The sequence below is a fragment of the Calliphora vicina genome, chromosome 3 (assembly GCF_958450345.1).
Source record: "Calliphora vicina chromosome 3, idCalVici1.1, whole genome shotgun sequence".
NCBI classification, from domain to species: Eukaryota; Metazoa; Arthropoda; class Insecta; order Diptera; family Calliphoridae; genus Calliphora; species Calliphora vicina.
Window position 1 is genome coordinate 115427803 of NC_088782.1, and position 26503 is coordinate 115454305.

Genomic DNA, 26503 nt, shown 5'->3' on the forward strand with positions numbered 1-26503 from the left:
TCGTTGTGGGCGATTATTGTACGAATATGTCGCAGCATAATCCCCAAATTCATATTGTAATTATTCTTATTGTCTTAACAAATGTGAATTGATTTAGTAGCCTCAAATATAAATAACGACTTTCGCGGAGCACATTTTCGTTATATATGTACATATTTATATTGTTTAATAGGATCACTTATTCACGTTTCCACATTTCATAATATAAAGATACATAGAGAAATTTAAATTTAATTGAATTTAAATAAATAAAAATAAATAAAATATATATAGAGACGAGACACTCCGATATGTCGAACAAAAATATAGCAAAACATATTTCGATACAACAACAAAATACATTGACTGGCATGTATTTTGTTGTTGCAAGAGTTAGGTTTTTTACATTTATATCTTGTTTCTATGTTACCCTCTGATCACATGCCTGATAATAATTGATTTTAAGGTATATTGACATTTATCTGTTTTAAAAAACCAATCGCTGAATAAATTACTTTAAAATCATTTTTTATGTTTTTCTATTATTTTTTATTTAAAATAACTGATTTTTATTTTTATTCAGTGTTTTCCTTCAGCGCAGCTGATATGATGAATTTTGCAGTCTGCATATTACAAACATATATGAATGCTGCATGCTATGCAGCACTATAAATTTAATAAAATATCACTTTCCAACACTACTCCCACTAATGTGAGAGAAAAAATCGGAATTTTTACACGAATTTAATTAGAATTTAGATAAAAATAGTGTTGAATCTTAATTTATCAATGAAATATTTTATAAATACAAATAAAATCCAATAATATCAACTACAAATTAGAAAAGCTTTGACAAATCTCTGAAAATTACAACAAATTGTTTGATGGTGTGGCAAAAATAAGAAAAGTTGTAACTTATTTGTGTGGTAGTGTAGTAAGAAAATAAAAAGAATGCCAACATATGTTTAAGTTTTTTAACTCTGCTGCTTTTTACGTATTCTCAAATCACAACTAAAAAAAATAATCAACGTACTATTAGTATTAATAAAGTACTTGGTTGAGTTACTAGCAAAAGTATCGCGAGTTGTGTTTCTATTATATATTAACGTTTATCATAACGCAATCAACATAAATTTGAAGTGAAGTGTGAATCCAAATAGAAATCTGCCAAGAAAAATGTGTGATGCACCAGAAACCAGTAAAAAAAGACAAAAAACGGTAAGTGTATAAATGTTTATTAAGTACAAGTACATATGTACGTAATAAAATATAATTAATTATGATGTGTACCTGAAACACCTATTATAATATTTATTCTCTACCAACAAAGTTTCAATTAAAATAGTTTTCTCTCTAATAAACAGCTGTTGACCTAATTTTGTATTTATCTATTTCTTCTTCGTATTCCTCTTTAGTAAGAGTATTTGTCCTGTATATTTGCTATTGTATTGTTGTAGGCTTTGTTTACATTAGTTAACGTCATTAAATAACGGTACATTTTGTACATTTTTTTCTAAGGAAATGTTGCCGGCGTGTTTTCTGTTTTAATGTTAAGTATCTTGTGAGTGTAAAATTTTAAAATTTCATCTTTTATATTAAATTTTTTAAGTGCTTAGCTAGCTTATCATTTATTTTTATTATTAACTCAATATATGTACTTATTTACTTTGTTATCTCTTAATTATATGTACTTAAAAATACTTTTTGCAAAATTATTTTTAATCTTTATGGAAAAACTTAGTTTATATATAAAAATTATTTAGTCATTGTTTTAAATAATTAGGTTTTATTTAACCTTCGGTATTAACTAAATTTTATTTACTTTTTTTGGAATACATTTTGCCAAGAACGTGATTATCACATGTGGGTAATGATGACAGGCAAAATTTTTATTTTTAATAATTTAAAGAAATCTATTGGCATGTGTTTTGATAACAACTAATACAAACATTAATCTGTCTTAAAATGTATCTTTAAAATTATGTTATTGTCTATACAGTAAAGATCAGGGCAATATACATATAAGGATCAATAGTGTTGCCATAGAATATGTTACTAAAATAAATTTTTCACTTCATAAAAAAAATCCAATTAGAATTTATGAAAAAAAAAATAATAATTTCGTTTCATACCTACTCTGAATCAGCAACATTACTTTTAAAATTTTACACTTCATTTTTGGCGCAACTACCTAATAATTTTTCCATGAAATTGATGGTAAACCTTAACAGAAAATTGTTTATATTAGCAATTTTTGGCAAAATTAAAAAAAATTTACTCAATAATTTCCGATTAAACAAAACATTTTTTAGTTATCAGAAAGTTATTGTTACTTTTTATATAGTGTGACATCATTTTATGCTTGTTAATGCAAGAAAATCACCAGTATTGAAGTTCATTGCCGTAAACTAGACCTGCGATTAAAGCTAAACTAAAACCTGCAATTGAAACTAAATTAAGACCTACGTTTGAAGCTAAACTAAGACTATATAAAGACCTACGATTGATGCTAAACTAAGACAATAAGAAGATCTACGATTGAAGCTAAACTAAGACTATAAAAAGACCAACAATTGAAGCTAAACTCAGACTAAAAATACCTACAATTGAAGCTAATCTACTGCTGTATAACGACCTACGATTGAAGCTAAACTAAACCCTGCGATTAAAGCTAAACTAACACCTACTATTGAAGCTATGCTAAGACTATAAAAGACCTACGATTGAAGCTAAACTGAGACTAAGATTGAAGCTAATATTAGACTATTTAAAGACCTACGATTAAAGCTAATGTTTGACTATATGGATGCTAATGTTTGTCTATATTCTATATTCAATTTAATCTACATTTTGTTTAACTAAACGAGTTGCTTAACTTAATTTAACTAAACAAACAATATAACCGCAATTGTATAAAACATTTTCTTATTCTTTTTATTGCAAATTCTTATAAACATTCTGGTTTTTTATATAGAAATTGGGTCAAATAATTTCTAAAAATTCAAGAGAATAAACAATAATTTGTTTATACGAGTAAAACATAAAAAATATGCATAAGTAAAGCAATACAATTGTTACCACTTCATTATTTAGGCCAATTAACATTAATTTTTATTATGTTATCATTTAACAAGCCACCTCTTTCATTTTTTGTGGCCATAAATCTTAAAATAAACAAATCGACGCTGCATCATCGTGTGGTCATTCAACTTAACTCTGGTTATATCCAAAAGAGCAAGCGTATGTTTTAATTGCAAACCAATAGACTATCGGACAGCAAAATTTCGTTCGGAGAGACAGTGAAAATAAACGTGTTGTAAACCAAAAAAAGTCAAACCAACTTTTTCTTTTTAAGTTTAAAATAAATTATGAATGAATGCTGTTGGAATATGTGTATGTAGGTTAAGAAATACTCGTATTATTGAAATTTAAAAGTTGAGGTAAATGTTTAATGTGTAAATTTAGATTTTGAAATTTTTTTTTTCCAAAATGCTTCTAGGGTACATTTGTTAATTCGTTTTAATAAAGTTTTATCATTAAACTCTAAATTATTATACACGTGTTTGTGCTCTTTAAACCATACAAATTTAATAATTTTCCATATAATTACTTAATTATTCTTGCAACTTTATCTGCAGTTTATGTCGTTATAGATCCAGCTAACACAAATTCATATTTAGATTAGATTTTAACTTAAGTCCTTTGATATAATATAAATATGTTGGTTAAGATTATGTTTTAAAACATGTGTTACCCATATTGTCACATTTTAAACATGTGCCCCCAATTAAATATCAAAAAATAAATATAGCACGATTATAATAATTTAACTTTATTTTTCCATGATTTAGCAAAAAAAAAATTAACAAATATTATCAGCATTGTTGACAATTTGTTTGTTAATAATAATTATGCTGAATTTTTTGCAAATGAAACAATATAATTATTTCATCTATTTTAAAATTAGCTTAACACTTTGTGGTTGGATTTCTAAGAATTTTATATATAAATTATTGCCAGAAAATATTAAACTGATGAATAATGAATCAGTATGTTCTGGTGACTTTCATCCAACTGAGTCTGTCTATTACTTAGGGGACTCTAACTGGTTACCTGTCTTGGCTATGTGTGACCAAACACGAAGTCAATTGGCCATAAATAGATTACTAAGCGACAATATGATAGAACTGAACTAGAACCTGAACTAGAACCTGAACTAGAACCTGAACTAGAACCTGAACTAGAACCTGAACTAGAACCTGAACTAGAACTGAACTAGAACTGAACTAGAACTGAACTAGAACTGAACTAGAACTGAACTAGAACTGAACTAGAACTGAACTAGAACTGAACTAGAACTGAACTAGAACTGAACTAGAACTGAACTAGAACTGAACTAGAACTGAACTAGAACTGAACTAGAACTGAACTAGAACTGAACTAGAACTGAACTAGAACTGAACTAGAACTGAACTAGAACTGAACTAGAACTGAACTAGAACTGAACTAGAACTGAACTAGAACTGAACTAGAACTGAACTAGAACTGAACTAGAACTGAACTAGAACTGAACTAGAACCTGAACTAGAACCTGAACTAGAACCTGAACTAGAACCTGAACTAGAACCTGAACTAGAACCTGAACTAGAACCTGAACTAGAACCTGAACTAGAACCTGAACTAGAACTGAACTAGAACTGAATTACAACCTGAACTAAAACCTAAACTAGAACCTGAATTACAACCTGAACTAGAACCTGAACTACAACTGAATTACAGAACTGAACTAGAACTAGCCACAAAACCCTCTGAACCCTCAATTAAAACTTCGTTGTTCAGGACTGTAATTTTCCATGTTTCAAATTTTCTAAGTTTGTACTTAATAATTCTCAAGGGAGGACAACTCAGTTCTTGACATTTCATTTCACAGCCAAATTATGTAAAATATATAAATAAATTGAAGTCGGCTTTAACCTAGATTACTTCTGGTGATTAAAATAATTAATTCCTTTATTCTATGGCACTTTAATCGGATTGCAAATTATTTTTAGTTGTCTATTAAAACTTCTCGATAATACTCTTGATATTTTTCTTACTTTGTACATCCGAATGATTATATTGAAAAATATAGTACAATAAAATAGTATACATATTGTAAAAAATAATATATTGTAAAAGATTGTACGTTTGAACCATATTAAACAGATTCCTAGCTTTTTAAAAAACAGACTGATATTTCTTGATAGAGATAATGCAATTATTTGTTTAATAGCAGTAAAAAATATCATATTCAAATAGTTATACGTATCTTGTTTTTACTTCTTATACATATGTTGTTTTTACTTTGTATAATTAATAAAAACATAAGTTCAATTGCGATCTTGTTTTATCAGTTGTTTTTAAACTACTTTAAACAAGTGTTCACACACACTACTTTAAACACGTGTGTGTTTTTTTTTTTTTGAGAAAAACATGATACATATCTTTCTAATTTTTCAACTAAATTACTTTATAAATAGCATTTGTCTATCACCAAAAAAATAAACAATAATTTAACTCTGACACCTTTTAATAAAAAAAAACCATTTATTAACCCATTGCCTACCATTTTTTGTTGGCTTGCAAGTGAGCAAATTTATATGATAATAAAAAGTTGATGTTTAATTAGAAATATTGTTTATTAATAATATTTAAATACATATAATTCAAAGTTCAGGCTTATCACAATCTTCTTGTCGAATTATTGGAAATAATAAAAATTTAAAGAAAGAAAGAAATAATGAAATGTTAATTACTTTTTTTCTATGTCTTTTCTAGTTCAGTTCTAGTTCAGTTCTAGTTCAGTTCTAGTTCAGTTCAGTTCTAGTTCAGTTCTAGTTCAGTTCTAGTTCAGTTCTAGTTCAGTTCTAGTTCAGTTCTAGTTCAGTTCTAGTTCAGTTCTAGTTCAGTTCTAGTTCAGTTCTAGTTCAGTTCTAGTTCAGTTCTAGTTCAGTTCTAGTTCAGTTCTAGTTCAGTTCTAGTTCAGTTCTAGTTCAGTTCTAGTTCAGTTCTAGTTCAGTTCTAGTTCAGTTCTAGTTCAGTTCTAGTTCAGTTCTAGTTCAGTTCTAGTTCAGTTCTAGTTCAGTTCTAGTTCAGTTCTAGTTCAGTTCTAGTTCAGTTCTAGTTCAGTTCTAGTTCAGTTCTAGTTCAGTTCTAGTTCAGTTCTAGTTCAGTTCTAGTTCAGTTCTAGTTCAGTTCTAGTTCAGTTCTAGTTCAGTTCTAGTTCAGTTCTAGTTCAGTTCTAGTTCAGTTCTAGTTCAGTTCTAGTTCAGTTCTAGTTCAGTTCTAGTTCAGTTCTAGTTCAGTTCTAGTTCAGTTCTAGTTCAGTTCTAGTTCAGTTCTAGTTCAGTTCTAGTTCAGTTCTAGTTCAGTTCTAGTTCAGTTCTAGTTCAGTTCTAGTTCAGTTCTAGTTCAGTTCTAGTTCAGTTCTAGTTCAGTTCTAGTTCAGTTCTAGTTCAGTTCTATTTCAGTTCTAGTTCAGTTCTAGTTCAGTTCTAGTTCAGGTTCTAGTTCAGGTTCTAGTTCAGGTTCTAGCTATGTTCTAGTTATGTTCTAGTTATGTTCTAGTTCAGTTCTAGTTTGGGTTCTAGTTTGGGTTGTAGTTCAGTTCTAGTTCAGTTCTAGTTCAGTTCTAGTTCAGTTCTAGTTCAGTTCTAGTTCAGTTCTAGTTCAGTTCTAGTTCAGTTCTAGTTCAGTTCTAGTTCAGTTCTAGTTCAGTTCTAGTTCAGTTCTAGTTCAGTTCTAGTTCAGTTCTAGTTCAGTACTAGTTCAGTACTAGTTCAGGTTCTAGTTCAGGTTCTAGTTCAGGTTCTAGTTCAGGTTCTAGTTCTAGTTCAGGTTCTAGTTCAGGTTCTAGTTCAGGTTCTAGTTCTAGTTCAGGTTCTAGTTCTAGTTCAGGTTCTAGTTCAGGTTCTAGTTCAGGTTCTAGTTCAGGTTCTAGTTCAGTTCTAGTTCAGTTCTAGTTCAGGTTCTAGTTCAGGTTCTAGTTCTAGTTCAGGTTCTAGTTCAGGTTCTAGTTCAAGTTCTAGTTCAGGTTCTAGTTCTAGTTCAGGTTCTAGTTCAGGTTCTAGTTCAGTTCTAGTTCAGTTCTAGTTCAGTTCTAGTTCAGTTCTAGTTCAGTTCTAGTTCAGTTCTAGTTCAGTTCTAGTTCAGTTCTAGTTCAGTTCTAGTTCAGTTCTAGTTCAGTTCTAGTTCAGTTCTAGTTCAGTTCTAGTTCAGTTCTAGTTCAGTTCTAGTTCAGTTCTAGTTCAGTTCTAGTTCAGTTCTAGTTCAGTTCTAGTTCAGTTCTAGTTCAGTTCTAGTTCAGTTCTAGTTCAGTTCTAGTTCAGTTCTAGTTCAGTTCTAGTTCAGTTCTAGTTCAGTTCTAGTTCAGTTCTAGTTCAGTTCTAGTTCAGTTCTAGTTCAGGTTCTAGTTCAGGTTCTAGTTCAGGTTCTACTTCAGGTTCTAGTTCAGGTTCTAGTTCAGGTTATAGTTCAGGTTCTACTTCAGGTTCTAGTTCAGGTTCTAGTTCAGGTTCTAGTTTGGGTTCTAGTTCTAGTTCAGGTTCTAGTTCAGGTTCTAGTTCTAGTTCTAGTTCAAGTTCAGATTCTAGTTCTAGTTCAGGTTCTAGTTCTAGTTCAGATTCTAGTTCTAGTTCAGGTTCTAGTTCAGGTTCTAGTTCAGTTCTAGTTCAGTTCTAGTTCAGTTCTAGTTCAGTTCTAGTTCAGTTCTAGTTCAGTTCTAGTTCAGTTCTAGTTCAGTTTTAGTTCAGGTTCTAGTTCAGGTTCTAGTTCAGGTTCTAGTTCAGGTTCTAGTTCAGGTTCTAGTTCAGGTTCTAGTTCAGGTTCTAGTTCAGGTTCTAGTTCAGGTTCTAGTTCAGGTTCTAGTTCAGGTTCTAGTTCTAGTTCAGGTTCTAGTTCTAGTTCAAGTTCTAGTTCATGTTCTAGTTCTAGTTCAGGTTCTAGTTCAGGTTCTAGTTCAGTTCTAGTTCAGTTCTAGTTCAGTTCTAGTTCAGTTCTAGTTCAGTTCTAGTTCAGTTCTAGTTCAGGTTCTAGTTCAGGTTCTAGTTCAGGTTCTAGTTCAGGTTCTAGTTCAGGTTCTAGTTCAGGTTCTAGTTCAGGGTCTAGTTAAGGTTCTAGTTATGTTCTAGTTATGTTCTAGTTCAGTTCTAGTTTGGGTTCTAGTTCAGGTTCTAGTTCAGGTTCTATCTAGTTCAGGTTCTAGTTCAGGTTCTAGTTCAGGTTCTATTTCAGGTTCTTGTTCAGGTTCTAGTTCAGGTTCAGGTTCTAGTTCTGGTTCTAGTTCAGGTTCTAGTTCAGGTTCTTGTTCAGGTTCTAATTCAGGTTCTAGTTCAGGTTCTAGTTCAGGTTCTAGTTCAGGTTCTAGTTCAGGTTCTAGTTCAGGTTCTAGTTCAGGTTCTAGTTCAGGTTCTAGTTCAGGTTCTAGTTCAGATTCTAGTTCAAGTTCAGGTTCAAGTTCAAGTTCTAGTTCAGGTTCTAGTTCTGGTTCTAGTTCAGGTTCTAGTTCAGGTTCTAGTTCAGTTCTAGTTCAGTTCTAGTTCAGGTTCTAGTTCAGGTTCTAGTTCTAGTTCAGGTTCTAGTTCAGGTTCTAGTTCAGGTTCTAGTTCAGGTTCTAGTTCAGGTTCTAGTTCTAGTTCAGGTTCTAGTTCTAGTTCAGGTTCTAGTTCAGGTTCTAGTTCAGGTTCTAGTTCAGTTCTGGTTCAGTTCTAGTTCAGTTTCTAGTTCAGGTTCTAATCCAGTTTCACGTTAAGTCACTTTTCTTCCGTACCATTTACGTGACCATTATTTGCTGAACTTTGAAGGGTTAAGACAAAGACGTTATAAACAAAGTATCTCATAAACGTAAGTACACTATACTCACTCTTGTCTGGCAGCTCAATATTTCCCATTTAAAATCTCAATTTAAGTTTGCAATGAATGATAAATATCACACTATGACGTCGCAACGGCAGGCATAATACTTAATATTTATTTAATATTGAGCAGTTGTTGTACTCGTAACAGCAATCTTTCTTTCTATCTATCTTGCTTGCTTTCTTTGCGTCGCATAGAAATGACGGGCGTTTTTTCTGCTCTCACTCTCTGCGGAAGTTTTTAAGTTGCAGTTAAAGATTTTTATTTTTCGATTTAAAAAACAAGAAATTCATTTCAATTTTCATACGTTTGTTGGTCGCTTGATTAAATAGTTGTTTTGTGAAAGTTTTAGATACAATTTTTTTTTGTTATTGTTAAGTGTTTTTGTGTTTTCACGAAATATTTGTTTAAATAAATAATTTAAAGTGTAAAGTGTGGTAGTAAAAAATAAAAAAAATAATTAACTAAAAATGTTTACGAAACGTTCTCATCTTTTAAATACACATTTCTCCAATAATAACAATAATAATAATAATGGGAAATGTATGCAAAATCATGCACAGTGTATGGAAACGGTAAGTTTTAGTACTCGAACTGGAAGATAACAAATAATTGTAGTTTTTAGTAAAATGCTGAAATTTTCTAGTGATTTTGTTTTCAAATTTTGTGAGAGATGTGAAATTTTTGAAAATCAAATTTTCTGGTTATAGAGTGATAGTTACAAGATAAATAAATCTATTAAATAATGATGTTATACAACTGAGTTTCCAAACATGTTTTACTCCAAAATTGTTTGTGAACCTAAGAATTTTAATAATTTTTAAATATTTCTATATATTTATTGTAATGTTGGCTGACTTCCAAAATGTTAGTTGCTTTGTATTTGAACAAAGTATACTGTTTCATAATTCCGGCATAGAAAATGCTTACTGTGTATACTATTTCAAAATGCCGCCAATGAGTATTTTGAATGCAGTAGAAAAGCAATCACGCATCGGTTTTATAGTTGATGCTTTCTTTGATAATTTTTTACTTACCCATAATTTTTTACTATGATAATTTTTTACTTACGCACACAAATAAAAAAAGAAAAGAATATAGAGAATGGCCTACTCACAAATGGAAGTAATATTATATTTTTTGGATAAAAAACTTAATATAAGCACCAAATAAATACTTTTATATATTTTTCAGTGAAAAAAATGATAATTTACATTATGTTCATTTCATATCGTAAATGTAAACAAAGTACATAGTTGCATTGTTTAGGAAGTTTAAATATGTACATAATTAAAATACCGTAGGAGAACTGCATACAAACTTTGTATTGATACATTTTGGAAGTCAGCCGTTATGTAAGTTATAAGAGTTTTAGTATATTATTTCGAAAATAACGGAAATTGTTTAAACATTTCAACGTAATAAAATTTGCACGTTCCCTGTGATAATAATGCAATTTAATAGCACTCATTGAATATTGTTCTAATTCATTATTATTTATTTTAAGGCCTTTCTTTATTACTTTCGAGTACATTGTTTACTATTAAAGTTATTGTTTAAACAAAAATTACGTTAGATAATAGGTAAATAAATGGTTTAAATACTTTAGGAAATAATATTAGTTTTCTATGTAAAGGAGAAATTTTTTTACAAAATCTTTGTAATAATAAACAAAGCTTTGTTTATCCTGTAAGAAAGATAGGAAATTCCTATCAAAAAGTCATACCCAATCCAAAACCCTAGAAGATTCGAATGGTAACAAGTCGGAAACAATGGAAGAGATGTTAGGAAAAACTCATAGATTCGAATGATAAAAGGTCGGAAACAATGGAAGTAATCTTAGGAATATTAATATAGAAAAAGGATACAGCAGAACGAAACTCTCAGGTAACCGCTCAAATGGTAAATGGAGCGGTTAATAGTTTCTCGCCATACAATGCAGCAGGTCCGGATGCAGGTCTCGACACTCCTTTTGGCATAAAATATGCATACATAACAATATTCTAGGTCACATGTTGGGAAACAGATGGATAAATTGCGATTAAGATTTCAAATCCATCTGTTATATTACAATATTAAGCAGAGGAAAGTATCTCAACATTTCATGTATAATTTGCCTTAACAAGACCTCAAAGTATCTTATAACTGGGTCAGGAAGATTGCACTAAATGCTAACCCGGATAAGACGAACATTTTTATGATCTGTCTTTCAAAACAAGACGATACAAATACAATACAAGATAGTCAAATTTTGGGCTTTTTGCAAAAGAGAGATAGGCTCGTATAGGGGTATAACTCGAAGATGACACACTCGCTATACACGAGTGTACTACAAACGATTCTAACCTATGAATCGATAAGATTGGAGATCCTTGGAAAAGAAGGTAAATTTAAAACTCTTTAAACAAATTCGTAAACTGTACTGTATAAGCATATGTATGTGATGTAATGAAAACAACATCGACAAAAGCTATTGAATATTTTATCAATACATACTACCGATCAAAATACAGGTTTTATATAAAGCAGCCAACTGATAAATGACCATGCAAAAAGATACCGAATGATAATAAATGTCCTACCAGAGGATAATATTACCACTGAAATATGTGACAGAATTGGATCCAAATATGTCAACATCACCATAATATCAGACGGAGGAGAATAGTATGAAGTGTCTAAGATTATCGTGGATACCTGCCAAGATGGCCCAACCTCCCGGTGCTCCATTGTGTGACTTACCAGGCCACACAATTGGCAACTTCTTGCACATTGACTGCACATATCAATTCACAAACCGCTTGCTCGAGAGATTGGGCTATCTAATCGCTGCCATAGCTAGCTAGTCAATTAGCAAGCCCAGGACAATTATCATAGAAATAACATCCGGCGTGGTATACCAGTCCGATATATGATATCTGTCTTCGGAAGCTCCGGCCGATAAATGTGTGTGTTTCTGACACCACACACAAATAGCCTCGACCGAGAACCAAGTTCAACGAATGCCACCACCCTAATACGTTTCCTGAGGAAAACGTCAATTGCTATCTGCTACTTTCAATGGCTTTGTTGTATCGTCAACAACACCTACTAATATACAATTGGTGGCCCGAAATTTGTCACTAGCCCAAATATCAGTCCTTTAACCAACGATCTTCTACCCGCTTTGGATTTTAAACCCCAACCAATATCCAGTCAGGTCCTGGGGGGTTATTATGTAACTACTTTCGAAAATAAATTCGTTCGAATTTGTATGCTTTATACATTGTATTTCGAAAGTGTTTCGGTTCCAATTGAATTACATAATAACCGCACTGAGGCCGCTGACTTGAGTAGTACTAGACAAGACTCTAGTCAGCTGCTAATTTAAAATTCTTAACAGAAATGAGGTCCGTGCACCTCGGAGCCCCGGTTTTGCTCCATATTTTCCCTTGGGGAACAACATCAAGGTGTGGAGATTCACCAAGATGTCAAAACATGCCCCAAGGGGAGGTTATAAACTAATTAGAGTAAGGAATAATCAAGGAGCCTATCTACATATATACAGATGGTTAAAAAATAGGTGACCAAACGGTAATGGGCTTTTACGAAACAAGCCGACTTTCCAGCTCATAATAATGTTGAGATCATGGCGATTATTTTTAGGGATATGGGTATTTTTAGGTATATTCCAGTGATTATTTAAACTCTAAGGAACGAGAGTGTTAAACCTTGGAATGTTTTACAATGTAAGAATAAAATAAAGAAAATCTTAAGACTAGATTGGAGACAAGTTATCCAGGATGAGTTTACGTATGGATATCCTTTGGAGAAACCCAAACCTAAAGAGAACAAAAATGCCAAAACCTTCAAAAAGTTTAAGGATGAATTAAAGGAGTGTTCTATAAACGGACATATCAGAAACTGGTGAAACTCTACAGTCAGCAGAACGACCGATATCCTTTGGGGAAACTCAAATCTAAAGAAAACAAAATTCCAAAACATTCCCAAGTTTAAAGGATGAATTAAAGGAGTGTGCTATAAACGGACATGTCAGAAACTCACAGAACTCCACAGTCATCAGAACGATTGATATCCTTTGGAGAAACCTAAAGAGAACTAAAGGAGTGTGATTTAACGGACATGTCAGAAACTGGCGGAACTCTACAGCCACTAGAACGATTGATATGCTTTGGAGAAACCAAAACCTAAAGTGAACAAAAATGCCAAAACCTAAAAAAGGTTTAAGGATGATAAATGAACATGTCAGAAACATACGGAACCGTACAGTCATCAGAACGATTGATATCCTTTGGAAAAACCAAAACCTAATGAGAATAAATATGACAAACTGTTCAACAGACATCCAGACATCTATAAGGATCCAGAATATATACACCCCTATCGCGAATCAACATTTTACATGAAATATTTTCCCTTTTCCTTTTTTCGTTCATCAACTTTGTTCACGTGAAAAAAATTCCCCTTGTTGTGAAATTTTTAGATGGAATTTTGTAAACAATAAACAGCTGTTACGAACAAAATCAACTATTGTGAATGTAAAGTTCATCATGATATTCCCGATAGCAATTTTCCCTTCGAGGGAAATAAATATTTCATGGGAACAACATTTCACATGTTATTGCCGATAGGGGTGATATACACTGAATCAATTAAGTCTCCGTACATACATACTCCTAATATAAACTAGCAATTTATGGTCACTTTTAAATACATATTTAAACCTTTTTTTAATTAACTTTATAAAAAATCTTATAAACTAGAAATCAACATACAAAAAATACAAAAATTTTCCATAAAATCATAAAAATTTGCATAAATTCAATAATTGTACGAAAAGTATCACCAAAAAAGTCTCCGTACAGTTAACTATTTTAAGGCAAGGAATCCCAATATTAAACTTAATTGCATTTAATATGTGGTAGGTCATCCTTTCTGAGCAATTGCTTCATTTTAATGGCTGTGAATGGAATGGACCAGCTTTGTTGTTGTCAGGGAATCCAAAAAAAAGCAAATTTTAATGGATAGAAAGAAAATTATTATTAACTTGCAAAATGAAGGAAAAAATCTAACCGAAATCAAGGATATTGTAAAAAGACCACGCTCTTCCATTCAGTACGTTCAAAAAAACCGGAACAATGGCAAATAAACAAAGAATTGACCATCCAAGAAAAATAAACCACCACGATTTGTAGAAGGTAATCCAAAAATGAACATGTGTAATTGCATGTGTAATTGCGGGAAACTTGAAAACTAGTGATGAATTAACGGTAAACCCCCAAACTGTAAGAGACGCTCTTAAACTAAATGGATACAATGGTCGAGTAAGCCGTAAGAAGCCCCTTGTTCGAAAAGTGAACATGAAAAAGAGATGGGATTACGCTATCGGGCATATTGATAAAGATTTTTTATTTTGGGATCGAGTTATTTTTAGCGATGAAAGTAAATTTAATATTTTTGGTTCTAATAGAAGAAAAATGGTATGGAAAAAGCCAAATACTGAAATGGATCCGAAGCATTCGACGCTAACCGTAAAGCATGGAGGAGCTAACGTAATTGGTTGGAGTTGCATGGCTTCATCTGGGGTGGGAAATCTTATTTTTATTGAAAAGACGATGGATAAATATGCATACCTTAATATATTAAAAGAAAACTTAAAACAAAGTTCTGAAAAATTAGGCTTGGGACGTTTGTATTGCTTTCAACAAGACAACGACCCCAAACACACCTCTAGATTAGTAAAGGAATGTCTTATTTATAATGTTCCTAAGCACTTAAATCGCTCAGCTCAGTCACCTGATCTCAACCCGATTGAGCATCTATGGGATCACTTGGAAAGAAATATTCGGCTGCACAATATAACGAGTAAAGATCAGCTAAAAGCCGTTATAATGGAAGTGTGGTATAAAATAGATTCCCTGACAACAACAAAGCTGGTCCATTCCATGTACAGCCATTAAAATGAAGCAATTGCTCAGAAAGGAGGACCTACCACATATTAAATGCAATTAAGATTAATATTGGGATTCCTTGCCTTAAAATAGTTAACTGTACGGAGACTTTTTTGGTGATACTTTTCGTACAATTATTGAATTTATGCAAATTTTTATGTTTTTAATGAAAATGTTTGTAGTTTTTTTATATTGATTTCTAGTTTATAAGATTTTTTATAAAATGAATTAAAAAAAGGTTTAAATATGTATTGAAAAGTGACCATAAATAGCTAGTTTATATTATGAGTATGTCTGTACGGAGACTTAATTGATTCAGTGTACTTTATAGGGTCGGAAAATTATATTATGGAAATTACAAACTGAATGACAAACTTATATATACCCTTCTCACGAAGGTGAAGGCTATAAAAAGTGCCGCTGAAGCACACCGATTGCTCACTAAAGGTTATGGTGAATGTGTTACATCGCTTTCAACGTACGATAAATGGTTTGTGCGGTTCAGAAGTGATGATTTTGACACGGAAGACAAAGATTGCCCAGGCCACCCAAAAATGTTTGAAGACCAAGAATTGGAGGACTTGCTCCTGCAGCTATGGCAGCAGGATTCATCTAAAAGCAGGGGTATCAAACGAATTGAAGCCGATAGACCTTGAAAGACTAGTTTTCATGTCCTAAGAGATGATTGAACGCTATAAAAGAAAATCATTTTTGCACCACTTCATTCAAAAGTATTTAGAATGAAGTGCTTGGGTGCGCTTTATAGTCCAGACCGTGCCCCATCCGACTACTATTTGTTTCGATCGATGCAGAACGCTCTCTCTGGGATACGATTCACTTTGGAACAGATTATTCGATATTGGCTTGATTAGTTCTTGGCCTCAAAAGATGAGCAGTTCTTTTGACTCGAAACTCATATGTTGCCAGAAATATGAGAGAACATCATAGCTATATCAATGGCCATTACTTTGAATAAATTAATATTGTAAAAATGTTTCAAAATAAAAGCTAAAAATTTAAAAAAATCCCACATTTTTAAGTCATACATCCAACACAATTTGATTATTTTTTTTGGAATATTCAAAAACTTTCTTGTATTAATTAACATATTTTAATAATTAGAATATTAAATATAAACTAGTTACGCATACATCTATTTAGTTTGCACATTTTGTGTTTGTCATTATGAAATTTAAATTTTTTTCTTTAAGACCTAAAATTCTATAATGAAATACATCTCAATTCTTTATTCATGAATAATGTTAAATTAAACATACGTATTTCATTAAATTTCTGTGTAAACAAACCAAATATTTAAAAAAACCAACCATCATTATCTAATTATGTTGGTGGAAACAACTGGGTACACAATTTAACTCAAAACTAGTACGTGGCCGCCTATCCGGCTGCTGTTTCCACTCTTGTAAACACCACTTTCTTATTTCTTGGTAATTCATCTGTTGATGAGTTGGTTTTTTTTTTTAATTTAATTTCAACACCGTTTGACTGTCAGCTTGTCGCTCTGTCAGTTTTTAGTTTATATTTGCCTTTGGCACTTTACTAAAAAAAAAAAAAAAACAATTTATGTTAATTCATCCATCACCTAACAAATGTTCTTAAATTCTATAACTTTTAACCGTAACAGACAACAGCACTATCAATTTAACTTTTTTTCTTCTGTTTTTTTTTCTTCTTATATTTAATTTGTTATTGTTGTTCTTTGTTTCTTGTTCTTATGTTTTTATTTTAAAAGTTTCAAACTTATAATTCTGCAAAAGATTTTCAACGAATTTAGTTAGCTTGCGACCCTAGACCGATCAAGTTGTTCATATCAATAAATAAATATTTATACTTTTTACTAAAGTGTTTTAGGTATAAATATATAAACAAATAAAAACTGTTTTTCTTATCATCAACAATAATAAACCTTGTGATCTTAACATTGAAATAATAAAACAAAATATTTTAAAAGAAAAGTGTTATTTAAATTAAATTTTCAAGTAACCTTTGTCAAAATTTGAAATAATATATAATAAATACACAAAATGCCAAATCCTACAATAGGTTTTTATCCACATGTTAAAAGGAGGGTAAGTGTTTGTTTTAAAAATTAAAAAAAGCCACAAAAACAGTTTATAGAATATAACCAACATTTCGTTATTTAAATTTCAATAAATGGTGTTTTTTAAGCCCCGATAGAACTTACCAAAGGGTTAACTGTCAAACGAACTGTCATACTGCGCTCACTTTTTGAAATTTTGACATGAAAATAAGTCTCGCAACTTATACTGTTTTATCGCAAAATCGTCTTCAGCAATGAGTCCAGGTTCGCCAGATCCGATTAGTGAACTATCTTGACTTTCGGGAAAAACTGGCTCGATTTTGGAAAAATAGGAAGTCTAAATTTTGCTGCAATTAAAAACATAACAACTAAGAGAGCTATATTCGGCTGTGCCAAATCTTATATACCCTTCACCAAATTATACTTCAAAATAAAATTTTTTAATATTTTTAGGTAAACAAAAAAATTTTTTTTCCCAAAGTTGTTTTTTTAATTTTTTGGAAAAAAAATTTTTCGAATTGTTTTAAATTTTTTTTTTGAAGTTTTTTAAATTCTAAAAATTTTTAAATTTTTTTTTTGTTTTTCCAATTTTTTTTAATATTTAGCGAAAAAAAAACTTTATGTGGAAAAAAATTCGGGTTAAAAAATATTTCTTTCCAATTTTGACCCATTGTAGGTCCAACTTACTATGTATGGTCTAATATACGTTGTTGCAAAGGTCTTTGAAATATCTATCATTAGATATCCATATTGTCTATATTAATGACTTAGTAATCCAGATATAGAGGTTACCCTGGTTTTTTTCCTTATATCTCAGCCAATTGTGGACCGATTTTCTCGATTTTAAATAGCAACCGAGCCGGAAGATATTGATGTATGAATCGTGTATGTAAGTTATTTGGGCGCTTCGGAAAGTTGATTTCAACAGACAAAAAGACGGAAAAGGCTTAATCGACTTCGCTATCTATAAGGATCCAGAATAGACTTTATAGGGTCGGAAAATTATATTGTGGAAATTACACGAAGGTGAAGGGTGTAAAAAAAATTATAAAGTAGAACATTTCGTTATTTAAATTTTAATAAAGGATGTTTTTTAATCACGATAGAACTTACGAAAGGAAAAATAACTTGACAAATTCAAAATGCAATACCCACCCATTGGAGAAGTCTTAATTTTACTTCAAATAAAAACATAAAAAACCACAATTTGTTTCAATTTATGTCGACTTAAACATTCTATAACCCATTGTGTGAAGAATTAATTAAAATTTTATCTACATTTTTTCAAATACATACATATATCCCTAAATTTAAATTATCTCGAAGTTATCTTTGAGTTTCTGTGATATTATTATTAAGTTTGACTTATCTGTGTTTGTTATTATCAATTATTTGTTTATTTTTGTGGCGTGAAGTTCAGTAATAATAAATAATTTAAACAAACAATTCAACATTAAAATATCCCCTGAAGAAGTTTGATAAAAGCTAACGAAATGTTGGATAAAAATTATTTCATTTTTATTTACATTTGGTGACAAACGATTGACCATACGACGATTGCCCCTTACAAATATTATAATTTAAAGAATTTAATTTTTTGTTTCGTCCCCATGATATGTTATCTTTTAAATCCATCACTTTAAAATGTCTTTGAACAACGTTGTCTGGCAGATTGTGTCAAAGACTTGCCGAAAGGAATGAATAGTTTATAATGTCTCTCTTGAATAATTTTGGTATTCACCGCATCAAACTGTGCATTTTTCGGGATGTAATGGAGTCTGTAGGGTCTGTTTTGGATTGGTCTCACAAACCTGTTAAAAAATTAGCCTCATCGTTGAATTCTCATGAAACAGTCATCTATAAGTTGCGAGAATGACTGAATTTCAAAGTAGATTTGGTATTTTGATGATTTGCCAGACTATACTGATCATAAATGTCAAAAAGAGTGCGCATTATGACAGTTCGTTTGACATTTAATCCTTTCGTAACCCTAGGTCTCCAATTGTCAAATTTGATTGCGTCAATGAAATTTGCGAGTGTAGACGGCAAATTGCCATAAGTAGCAATCCATTGCGCAATGATTGCTTTACTGATTGATTGATTGCCTGAGCAATTATTGCTAAGCAATAAGCTGTCAGTTCAGTTGCCAATAATGTAAAATTTCTTCTTTCTATGATTTAGTGCGATTAATTCATACATATTTAATTTATTTAAGTACCAGAAGTAAAACACAAAGAAATTATTAAAAAAAAAAAATAATTCAACACAAAATATGAACAAAATACACATCAGTTTTTCATAGAACTTCTCGCGTTGAAAATTTTGTATTTGTGACGAACGTTTTCTCCACCTAAAGCAATCAGCAATCGCTGAGATGTTGTTCTGCCGACGTTATTGCTTGTGTTTAGCAATAAAAATTACTACGTGGAGACCTAGGGTAAGTTCTATCGGACTTTAAAAAATTATCCTTTACGCTATTAATATCAGTATATCTGCTCAAGAAAATTGTCCTCCAAATGGCTGAGATATAAGTAAAAAACCGCGACTATCGATTTTTTCACCAACATTTTATTTAAAAAATTTTTTTTTCAACAAAAATTTTGTTCACCATTTTTTCTCACAAAATTTTTTTTTTGCAAAAATAATTTTTAACAAATTTTTTTTTTTTTTTGACAAAAAAATGGCTGAGATATAAGCAAAAATTATTTTTAACCAATTTTTTTTTTGACAAAAATAATTTTTAATATTTATTAGGTTAAGGGTATATAAGATTCGGCATAGCCCAATATAGTACACTTACTTATTAAGTTTCATCATGTTCTGTTTTTAGTGTGTTAATCTAATAAAATGTCCAATGCAACCAACCATCTTGGAATAACATTATAAACTATAGGTCTTGTGAAAAAAAAAGTTCAGGTTAAAAAATATTTTTTTCGATTTTTGACCCATTGTAGGTTCAATTTACTATGGTCTTATATACGTCATTGCAAAGTTCTTTAAAATATCTATCATTAGATATCCATATTGTCTATATTAATGACTTAGTAATCCAGATATATGTAGGTCAAAAATCGAGGTTGTCTTAGTTTTTTCCTTATATCTCAGCCATTTGTGGACCGATTTTCTCCGAGCCGGAAGAATTCCGGAGATATTGATGTATGAATCGTGTTTGTAAGTTATTTGGGCAACAGACGGACATCGACTCCGCTATCTATAAGGATCCAGAATATATATACTTTATAGGGTCGGACAATCTTATACATATACAGTGGTGGTCAAAACATATGCAACCAGCAACAGAGTTTTACAAAAGTTGTTTAAACTAGTTTAAGATGTAAACAAAAATATTCATTTGCTTATAATATTTTTTAATTAATGCTATAAAAATAAGAATATGAAATTTAATTCAGAATTTTTTGCATTGAAAAGAAAAAAAATTTAAAAAAACTACATATGGGTTGATATTTCATTGGCCAAAACATATGCAACTAATTGCTTCTAAAACATTTCTGTCTATAAAACTTAATATTTCGTGGCAAATCCTATATTTTCAATGACGGCCTTACATCGGCAAGGCAGTGAAGCTATCAAATTGGCAATAAAATTTTCAGCAATAGCGTTCCACGCATCTACCAATCCTTGAAACATAATATCTGAATTAGTGCAATTTTTGGGGTCGATTTTTTGATTAACGATTTCCCAAATGTTCTCAATGGGACTTAGATCTGGTAATTGTGGTGGCCATTCCATTACCGAAACATTTTCCTGTGCTAACCACGATTTAACAACATGTGAGGAGTGCTTGGGGTCGTTATCGTGCTGAATAACTCATCAAAGAGGCTTATTATCCTCAGAATTTGGAAGCATTACTCTTTCCAAGATGTCTCTATAGATAAATCCATTCATTATTTCATTCATTTAGAGCGATGGGCCAACACCAGCAGCAGAAAAAATGCCCCCATACCATTAGGTTGCATCCTGCATGCTTCACCGACGTTTTCCCTACGCGCAAAAACCGCTTATATCAAAACGTAATCAAAAGAAACGTTTGAAGTTTGCTATGGAGTATTTAAATTGGCCAGAAAACAAATGGACGACTGTCCTATTTTGCGACGAATCCGAATTTAATATCATCGGAAGTGATTTCATGTGTTAAGTAAGGCGACCACTTAACACACGACTTCAAGCACGATACTGCAAAAAGACACTGAAACATGGAGGATGCAACGTAATGGTATGGGGGCAGTTTTTCTGCTGCTGGTGTTGGCCCATCGCTCTAAATGAATGAAATAATGGATGGATTTATCTATAGAGACATCTTGGAAAGAGTAATGCTTCCAAATTCTGAGGATAATAAGCATCTTCGATGAGTTATTCAGCACGATAACGACCCCTAGCACTCTGCACATGTTGTTAAATCGTGGTTAACACAAGTAAGAGTTTCGGTGATGGAATGGCCACCACAATTACCAGATCTAAATCCCATTGAGAACATTTGGGAAAACGTTAATCAAAGAAGCGACCCCGAAAATTGCACTAATTCAGATATTATGTTTCAAGTATTGGTAGATGCTTGGAACGCTATTCCTGCAAATTTTATTGCCAATTTGATAGCTTCACTGCCTTGCCGATGTAAGGCCGTCATTGAAAATATAGGATTTGTCACGAAATATTAAGTTTTATAGACAGAAATGTTTTAGAAGCAATTAGTTGCATATGTTTTGGCCAATGAAATATCAACCCATATGTAGTTTTTTAAATTTTTTTTTCTTTTCAATGCAAAAAATTCTGAATTAAATTTCATATTCTTATTTTTAAAGCATTAATTAAAAAATGTTATAAGCAAATGAATATTTTTGTTTACATCTTAAACTAGTTTAAACAACTTTTGTAAAATTCTGTTGCTGGTTGCATATGTTGTGACCACCACTGTATATCCTTCTCACGAAGGTGAAGATTGAGAGTAAATGTATTTTTACGCTCTAAATTAAAGTTACTGGATAATTTATACTGGAAAGTACGCCAACACACTATTTACTTGCAATGAAAAATATACAATCGAGCACTTTGTTGACATATTTGCTTAATAAAGTTTATTCTCATTAAATAAATTGCATTTTTGTTCAGAATGCTGTCGTGAATACCTTTAATATTATCATACAACTTTTTCAAGTGGCATTGAAAATAAATTTCAAAATAAAGTTATTATTTTTTAGTTAATAACCACATTACGTTATAGCTGTTACGAAATAATAAAAATATTTTTAAAAAATTTTTATGTACAAATGTATTTATACAACTAATTTAAATGCTGTAATAAATAATTGTTTGAGAATAACCAAAATTGAATACCTATGTTTAATACTTAAACAAATATTACTTAGTAATAAGAAATTAATATTGGTTTTTATTTGTTCATAACATAAATATGTTTATATCAAATTCATTTTTTATTTTGCTTATTAAACGAAATTCTTAGATAAATTCCATTTTAAACATAATTAAAGGTCATTCAACTGTGCACACAAATACTTAACAAAAAAGAGTTAAAAGCTAAATGTCTCGGGGCTAATATAAGTATAAATGCTTATTTGTTGGGTTGAGGTCAATGAAAGATTTTCTAATCAGACAAATACAAAACACACAACTTGCTCTTTTTTGTATTCGTATATTTGGGTAAATTAGCATAAATTTAAGCAAGTCAGCCAAAAAACATATTGAGCCAGGTTGATACGAATTATTTAAAAACTAAAAAATACAACATATAAATATTATATACTGAAATTAAGAAGAAAGTAAAGTAAGGGAATGAAGCTTAACTTTCGTTTAACCCCCAGCTGTCCAAGTGTTGTCTCGACAGTTTTCTTATAGAAAAGTGTCTGATCTGGACAGTTTTCTTATAGAAAAGTGTCTGATCTGGACAGTTTTCTATTTATAGAAAAGTGTCTATTTATAGAAAAGTGTCTGTCTTGTCTGGACAGTTTTCTATTTATAGAAAAGTGTGTGTCTTGTCTGGACAGTTTTCTATTTATAGAAAAGTGTCTGTCTTGTCTGGACAGTTTTCTATTTATAGAAAAGTGTCTGTCTTGTCTGGACAGTTTTCTATTTATAGAAAAGTGTGTGTCTTGTCTGGACAGTTTTCTATTTATAGAAAAGTGTCTGTCTTGTCTGGACTGTTTTCTATTTATAGAAAAGTGTCTGTCTTGTCTGGACTGTTTTCTATTTATAGAAAAGTGTCTGTCTTGTCTGGACAGTTTTCAATTTATAGAAAAGTGTCTGGTCTGGACAGTTTTCTATTTATAGAAAATTGTCTGGTCTGGACAGTTTTCTATTTATAGAAAATTGTCTGGTCTGGACAGTTTTCTATTTATAGAAAAGTATCTGGTCTGGACAGTTTTCTATTTATAGAAAAGTGTCTGTCTTGTCTGGACAGTTTTCTATTTATAGAAAAGTGTCTGTCTTGTCTGGACAGTTTTCTATTTATAGAAAAGGGTCTGTCTTGTCTGGACAGTTTTCTATTTATAGAAAAGTGTCTGTCTTGTCTGAACAGTTTTCTATTTATAGAAAAGTGTCTGTCTTGTCTGGACACTTTTCTATTTATAGAAAAGGGTCTGTCTTGTCTGGACAGTTTTCTATTTATAGAAAAGTGTCTGTCTTGTCTGGACAGTTTTTATTTATAGAAAAGTGTCTGTCTTGTCTGGACAGTTTTCTATTTATAGAAAAGTGTCTGTCTTGTCTGGACAGTTTTCTATTTATAGAAAAGTGTCTGTCTTGTCTAGACAGTTTTCTATTTATAGAAAAGTGTCTGTCTTGTCTGGACAGTTTTCTATTTATAGAAAAGTGTCTGTCTTGTCTGGACAGTTTTCTATTTATAGAAAAGTGTCTGTCTTGTCTGGACAGTTTTCTATTTATAGAAAAGGGTCTGTCTTGTCTGGACAGTTTTCTATTTATAGAAAAGTGTCTGTCTTGTCTGAACAGTTTTCTATTTATAGAAAAGTGTCTGTCTTGTCTGAACAGTTTTCTATTTATAGAAAAGTGTCTGTCTTGTCTGGACAGTTTTCTATTTATAGAAAAGTGTCTGTCTTGTCTAGACAGTTTTCTATTTATAGAAAAGTGTCTGTCTTGTCTGGACAGTTTTCTATTTATAGAAAAGTGTGTGTCTTGTCTGGACAATTTTTTATTTATAGAAAAGTGTCTGTCTTGTCTGCACAGTTTTCTATTTATAGAAAAGTGTCTGTCTTGTCTGGACAATTTTCTATTTATAGAAAAGTGTCTGTCTTGTCTGAACAGTTTTCTATTTATAGAAAAGTGTCTGTCTTGTCTGGACAGTTTTTTATTTATAGAAAAGTGTCTGTCTTGTCTGGACAGTTTTTTATTTATAGAAAAGTGTCTGGTCTGGACAGTTTTCTATTTATAGAAAAGTGTCTGGTCTGGACAGTTTTTTATTTATAGAAAAGTGTCTGGTCTGGACAGTTTTCTATTTATAGAAAAGTGTCTGGTCTGGACAGTTTTCTATTTATAGAAAAGTGTCTGGTCTGGACAGTTTTTTATTTATAGAAAAGTGTCTGGTCTGGACAGTTTTCTATTTATAGAAAAGTGTCTGGTCTGGACAGTTTTTTATTTATAGAAAAGTGTCTGGTCTGGACAGTTTTCTATTTATAGAAAAGTGTCTGTCTTGTCTGGACAGTTTTATATTTATAGAAAAGGGTCTGTCTTGTCTGGACAGTTTTCTATTTATAGAAAAGTGTCTGTCTTGTCTGGACAGTTTTTATTTATAGAAAAGTGTCTGTCTTGTCTGGACAGTTTTCTATTTATAGAAAAGTGTCTGTCTTGTCTAGACAGTTTTCTATTTATAGAAAAGTGTCTGTCTTGTCTGGACGTTTTCTATTTATAGAAAAGTGTCTGTCTTGTCTGGACAGTTTTCTATTTATAGAAAAGTGTCTGTCTTGTCTGGACAGTTTTCTATTTATAGAAAAGGGTCTGTCTTGTCTGGACAGTTTTCTATTTATAGAAAAGTGTCTGTCTTGTCTGAACAGTTTTCTATTTATAGAAAAGTGTCTGTCTTGTCTGAACAGTTTTCTATTTATAGAAAAGTGTCTGTCTTGTCTGGACAGTTTTCTATTTATAGAAAATTGTCTGGTCTGGACAGTTTTCTTATAGAAAAGTGTCTGTCCTGTCTGGACAGTTTTCTATTTATAGAAAAGTGTCTGTCTTGTCTGGACAGTTTTCTATTTATAGAAAAGTGTCTGGTCTGGACAGTTTTCTATTTATAGAAAAGTGTCTGGTCTGGACAGTTTTCTATTTATAGAAAAGAAAACTGTCCAGAAAAGTGTCTGTCTTGTCTGGACAGTTTTCTATTTATAGAAAACTGTCCAGACCAGACACTTTTCTATAAATAGAAAACTGTCCAGACAAGACAGACACTTTTCTATAAATAGAAAACTGTCCAGACAAGACAGACACTTTTCTATAAATAGAAAACTGTCCAGACAAGACACACACTTTTCTATAAATAGAAAACTGTCCAGACAAGACGGACACTTTTCTATAAATAGAAAACTGTCCAGACAAGACAGACACTTTTCTATAAATAGAAAACTGCCCAGACAAGACAGACACTTTTCTATAAATAGAAAACTGTCCAGACAAGACAGACACTTTTCTATAAATAGAAAACTGTCCAGACAAGACAGACACTTTTCTATAAATAGAAAACTGTCCAGACAAGACAGACACTTTTCTATAGACAATTTTCTATAAATAGAAAACTGTCCAGACCAGACACTTTTATATAAATAGAAAACTGTCCAGACCAGACACTTTTCTATAAATAGAAAACTGTCCAGACCAGACACTTTTCTATAAATAGAAAACTATCCAGACCAGACACTTTTCTATAAATAGAAAACTATCCAGACCAGACACTTTTCTATAAATAGAAAACTGTCCAGACCAGACACTTTTTCTATTTTCTATTTATAGAAAAGTGTCTGTCTTGTCCTGACAGTTTTCTATTTATAGAAAAGTGTCTGTCTTGTCTGGACAGTTTTCTATTTATAGAAAAGTGTGTGTCTTGTCTGGAGAGTTTTCTATTTATAGAAAAGTGTGTGTCTTGTCTGGACAGTTTTCTATTTATAGAAAAGTGTCTGTCTTGTCTGGACAGTTTTCTATTTATAGAAAAGTGTCTGTCTTGTCTGGACAGTTTTCTATTTATAGAAAAGTGTGTGTCTTGTCTGGACAGTTTTCTATTTATAGAAAAGTGTGTGTCTTGTCTGGACAGTTTTCTATTTATAGAAAAGTGTCTGTCTTGTCTGGACAGTTTTCTATTTATAGAAAAGTGTGTGTCTTGTCTGGACAGTTTTCTATTTATAGAAAAGTGTCTGTCTTGTCTGCACAGTTTTCTATTTATAGAAAAGTGTCTGTCTTGTCTGGACAGTTTTCTATTTATAGAAAAGTGTGTGTCTTGTCTGGACAGTTTTCTATTTATAGAAAAGTGTGTGTCTTGTCTGGACAGTTTTCTATTTATAGAAAAGTGTCTGTCTTGTCTGGACAGTTTTCTATTTATAGAAAAGTGTCTGTCTTGTCTGGACAGTTTTCTATTTATAGAAAAGTGTCTGTC

The 26503-nt window shown here is 31.3% G+C and overlaps 1 protein-coding gene across 3 annotated transcripts in view; it reads left to right on the plus strand.

Moving 5' to 3' along the window:
* Positions 1–1041: 1041 nt before the first annotated feature.
* Papss (PAPS synthetase) overlaps positions 1042–26503 on the plus strand; it is a 34991-nt gene continuing 9529 nt past the window's right edge. The window contains exon 1 of one of the 3 annotated variants that reach the window (XM_065503936.1): positions 1042–1197. In XM_065503936.1, coding sequence (XP_065360008.1) covers positions 1156–1197 — 42 coding nt within the window. In that variant the 5' untranslated portion in view covers positions 1042–1155. Of the gene's footprint in view, positions 1198–9193; positions 9447–16775; positions 16913–26503 lie in introns of those variants that run through there. The other 2 variants (XM_065503934.1, XM_065503935.1) reach the window with 2 other exon arrangements.